The 4,831-nt window shown below is 46.3% G+C and overlaps 1 protein-coding gene across 1 annotated transcript; it reads left to right on the forward strand.

Annotated features, from left to right (window-relative positions):
- Window positions 1-631: 631 nt before the first annotated feature.
- On the forward strand, window positions 632-3,945 carry drd1b (dopamine receptor D1b). Its single transcript, XM_061898673.1, has one exon. It carries the CDS (start codon window positions 1,611-1,613, stop codon window positions 3,006-3,008), a length of 1,398 nt encoding a protein of 465 aa, XP_061754657.1. The 5' UTR covers window positions 632-1,610; the 3' UTR covers window positions 3,009-3,945.
- The last annotated feature ends 886 nt before the right edge of the window (window positions 3,946-4,831 follow it).

Here is a 4,831-nt window from a genome sequence, read left to right on the forward strand (position 1 = left end):
GCTTGTCTACATGCATTACTCTTTCACAACACACACACTGTCATGACACACACACCTCGTCATGCATCGTCATAGATGCACACATGCAATATCCCCCCCCCCCCCGCCAGAGTTATTGTGTTTACATGACACACTGATTGACTGTCGTACCCTACATTACAAAACATTGTCTACAGTCCTGCTGCTGCAGTCTCACAGGATTCTGTTCACTGAGGTGTATTAATGCAACGGTACAGGAACCCCCCCCGCCCCCATCACATACACATACACACTCTCTTTCTTTTGACACGAGATGGCGCCCTGGTGCCTCACGTGTGCAATCTGGCGAGTTCATTTCAGATCATAAAGGCACCGTCTTTTCCAGCATCTCCACTCCTTTTATGCAACAATAAAATAACCTCCCATTTGAAACACACTCAAAAAAGGTGCACAGCAGGCGTGAGGTTTTGTTAAATGTGTCAAAAAGGGACTTTAAGTCCATTTGTCACACATAGAAGTCAAGTTCAGGTGCAGCCAAGCTCAATGTGAGCCGGTCATCATTTTTGGAATTGGTGGTGCCTTTTGCCCTTAGAGCCCCCCCTTGTGTGGAGGGCTGCATGAATGGAGCGGTGGCGGCATGCAGGAGCAGAGAGAGAGAGAGAGAGAGTGGCTAGCCCCCCTTTGGATGACACACTCTCCTCCTCCTCTTTTTTTCTGTATGCATGGATCAAGACGGCATCATATGGATGCCCCGCAAGAAGTGATCGCCTCCGTGAAATAGAAAACATTAAGAAGGAATAACAGAGGACTGACTTTCCACAGAGTGCGCAGAGCTGCAAGTTGACTGCATTTGGACTCAAAAAAATGAAGCAGAACCTGGATTGTTTGCGAGCCAGGATGTCATCCTTCTACTAAACTATTTTATTGATTACATGGATATTCCACCCAAGGATTTTCAAACTTCAAGGTAAAACTCTACTATTGGAACACACCAAAGAAAGAAGGGCAAAAATGATGACGGAGGATTATAGCCACATGTCATTTTAAAGTGGACACTTTGATGCTTTCAGTCTAATTATGTCGTCTCTTACTAAATACATGAAAGAAATAATAGGCAGCTGAAGGGTTTCGATCCAGGCACCAATATAGTCAAGTGGAAACGCCTGGAGTACCATTAAAACAAATCAGATAAACGCAGTGCCAAGCTTGTCAATAGCAGCTATTGATGAGGTGCTATATAAGGCTAATGACCAGTCCCAGCAGCTGTACTCGTCGCGGCGCAGCGGAAATGTGGTGCGAAACTTTTCCAGATGACGAGTCTTTTAAATGCAGCATTTTGGATGATTAAGACTGGGACTGGAGACTGGAGTGTCTGATGAGTGAGATTCTGCAATATGAGCACCGAAAGCCATGATGGTGACTCAGAGAAGGCGCCAACCTGGGACCCAGACTGCAAGAGGACCGGCGTGGAAACAGCTGACCTTCCTGTCCTGAAATTGACGAGAGGCGCAGCTGCGGCAGGCAGAGGGGATGTGATGGGGTGACGGCTCACAACCTCCCCCGACACATCCCTAAAACCCACCCGCCCTACCCCCTTCATTTTTTTCTGACTCAAGCGTAGCCTCAAAACAATGGATCACAATTTGTCAGCGGTGCTAGATGGCAAACTGTTGCTATCAGAGTGCGACTCGTCCAGACGGGTGCTGACGGGATGCTTCCTTTCCCTCCTCATCTTCACTACGCTGCTGGGCAACACGCTGGTCTGCGCCGCCGTCGCCAAGTTCCGTCACCTGAGGTCCAAAGTCACCAACTTCTTTGTCATCTCGCTAGCCATCTCCGACCTCTTGGTGGCCATCTTGGTGATGCCGTGGAAGGCGGCAACGGAAATCATGGGCTTTTGGCCCTTTGGCGCCTTCTGCAACATGTGGGTAGCGTTCGACATCATGTGCTCCACCGCCTCCATCTTGAACCTGTGTGTGATTAGCGTGGACCGCTACTGGGCCATCTCGAGCCCCTTCCGTTACGAACGAAAGATGACCCCCAAAGTGGCCTGTCTGATGATTAGCGTGGCGTGGACCTTGTCAGTGCTCATCTCCTTCATCCCCGTTCAGCTGAACTGGCACAAAGCTCATACCACCAGTTACGCCGAGCTAAACTTGTCGTACCCTGGCGATCTGCCTCCTGATAACTGTGACTCCCGCCTTAACAGGAGCTACGCCATCTCCTCATCCGTCATCAGCTTCTACATCCCCGTGGCCATAATGATTGTCACGTACACCCGAATCTACCGCATTGCCCAAAAACAGATACGGAGAATATCCGCCCTGGAGCGGGCGGCGGAGAGTGCCAAAAACCGCCACAGCAGCATGGGGAACACATCCAACATAGAGAGCGAGAGCTCGTTCAAAATGTCATTCAAGCGAGAAACCAAAGTCTTAAAGACACTCTCTGTCATCATGGGGGTGTTTGTGTGTTGCTGGTTGCCCTTCTTCATCCTCAACTGCATGGTTCCTTTATGTGATCCCAACCTACTCAACCACGCCGCTGGTTTCCCGTGCATCAGCCACACCACCTTTGATGTGTTTGTGTGGTTCGGCTGGGCCAACTCCTCGCTCAACCCCATCATCTATGCCTTCAATGCAGACTTCCGCAAGGCCTTTTCCATTCTGCTGGGATGCCACCGCCTCTGCCCGGGCAGCAACACCATCGAGATCCTCAGCATCAACAACGCCAGAGTGTCTCTTTCTAAGCCCAACTGTGAGTACCAGCCCAAAGGCCACATCCCGAAGGAGGGCAACAACTCGGCGGGCTGCGTGATTCCTCACAGCATCCTGTGTCAGGAGGAGGAGTTACACAAACTGGACAGAGGAGAACCGGGGGACAACATGCTGGAGGTATGTGTGGAAAACAACTCCTTGGACAAACTGTGCCCGGCCATCTCGGGGAATTTAGACAGCGATACGGACATCACGCTGGAAAAAATCAATCCCATAACACAGAACGGACAGCACAAAGCTGCATCCTGTTGAGACACTCCACAAACATGCCTCACTGAGACATCGGTACCTTAGTATTGTCGACGCCAATCTACAAGGAAAAACCTTCTGAATGTTTCCAAGTAAAGGCACTTTATCCTGCTTAAACTAACTGCAAAATGAAATTATGTGGTGTGGAAACTTGTACACATTTGTATTCTGTACAGTAGTCCCAATAGGCTTTTAATGGTATATAGTGCAGAGGACAATGTAGAAAAAAAAAACATTAGCAAAATGTGTGAGTCGGTACAGGTGTGTGCGTTTGCTGGCTTGGGGTTGGGGCAGGCGTGTTGAAAATGGGTTAAATATTTTAAGTACAGTTTTCATACGGCAGTTTTTAGTAAACACGTCTACAGCTAGTTTGGGGAAGCAGACATTTGGTTCATTCCACAAAGCCACCAAGGCTTAATGGAAGTCCTCTAATGTACACCAAAATATGTCAATTGTGGGGTTTACCAGTATTCATCAGCCCCTTTCACACAGCTGGGTAAAATGCATCGACACTGAATGAGGAGAACTCTGTAGTTTTCTGGCTCCTAAAGGCTGTATCAGTGTCATAACAGCGGCAAGATGGTGCCTATGGGAAAGGGTGGCACTTATTCTGCCCTGTTGGCCATTGTTGTTACGCATCTAATTATGGCAATATCCTGCTTTGCTAGGTTGTGTTACGGCTATGATTGTGTGAAAGAGGCTAATGAGTGGGCTACCCAGGGTCCATTTTACTGTTGTGTTTATCCCTTGATCCCTACTGTTTACTTCCTTTCAAGCCTCTTGTGTTTACTTTCTTTCATTCCCTAAATATGAGTGGCTTTTGTATTTGTTTTGTCCCCCCACTCCCTCCACTCACTTCACTATTCTGTCTCTTTTTGCACAGTCCTCGATGTAAGATGAATGTAAGTCTAGAGTCAAATAAATAACTCTAAAGTCGGAAGCGGGTGTGCTCAACCTTAATGAAAGTGACACTGACTCTCCTTTCGCTAACTTGTAAATATCTGATTTCCTAAATTGCTCATGCTGGGAGCCGTGCTGCGCCCTGCTGTGCCGTGATGTGCTCCGGCGGCCATGTCGGAGGCGTGTAGGGGGATGATAGTCACCCGCGTCTGCGGTGTGATGAAAATGACCGCTCAATCATGTTGAATTAACAGCTCAAAATATTGCGTTGACTGTCGTAATTGAATACAAAGGCCCTATTTGTTTATTTTTATTTTTTAAAAAGCATTGTAATATAATGATTAGGGGTTGATAAATCAATACCATATATGCATGAAGACATTCTGAAAAGTTCTCATTAGTAGGCTGACCATATTCTGAAATCCCAAAAAGAGGACACATATGTGCGTGCCAAGGCGGGCAGCAGGTGAAAATTTCCCAATGATACTTAAACTTGCTTTATAAATAATATATTTATTTAAATGAAACATTTTTTCTCCTCCGTTGACAGTATAACAAAATAAGTCACACTTGTATTATGTAACATTCACAGTTTTAGAAAAAGTACAGAGGTAGCTATATTCAAAATAACCTCTTGTATATAATATACACATAAATAATGCCTCAAAACAGGTTAATTATATTTAAACAAAAAACAGGTAACAGCCCATTCTTTAAAATGTCTCTTCTCAGTCTAGTGGACCATTCTAATGTAAAAAATATAGATAATGCCTCAAAACATTTCAAACAAAAACAGATGTTCTCAGAGAATACACCATAGGTCAGGGGTAGGGAACCTATGGCTCTAAAGCCAGATGCTGCTCTTTTGATGACTGCATCTGGCTCTCAGATAAATCTTAGCTGCCACTGCTTAACACGATAAGTAA

This window comes from Nerophis ophidion, linkage group LG04 (genome assembly GCF_033978795.1).
Source record: "Nerophis ophidion isolate RoL-2023_Sa linkage group LG04, RoL_Noph_v1.0, whole genome shotgun sequence".
In the NCBI taxonomy this organism is placed as follows: domain Eukaryota; kingdom Metazoa; phylum Chordata; class Actinopteri; order Syngnathiformes; family Syngnathidae; genus Nerophis; species Nerophis ophidion.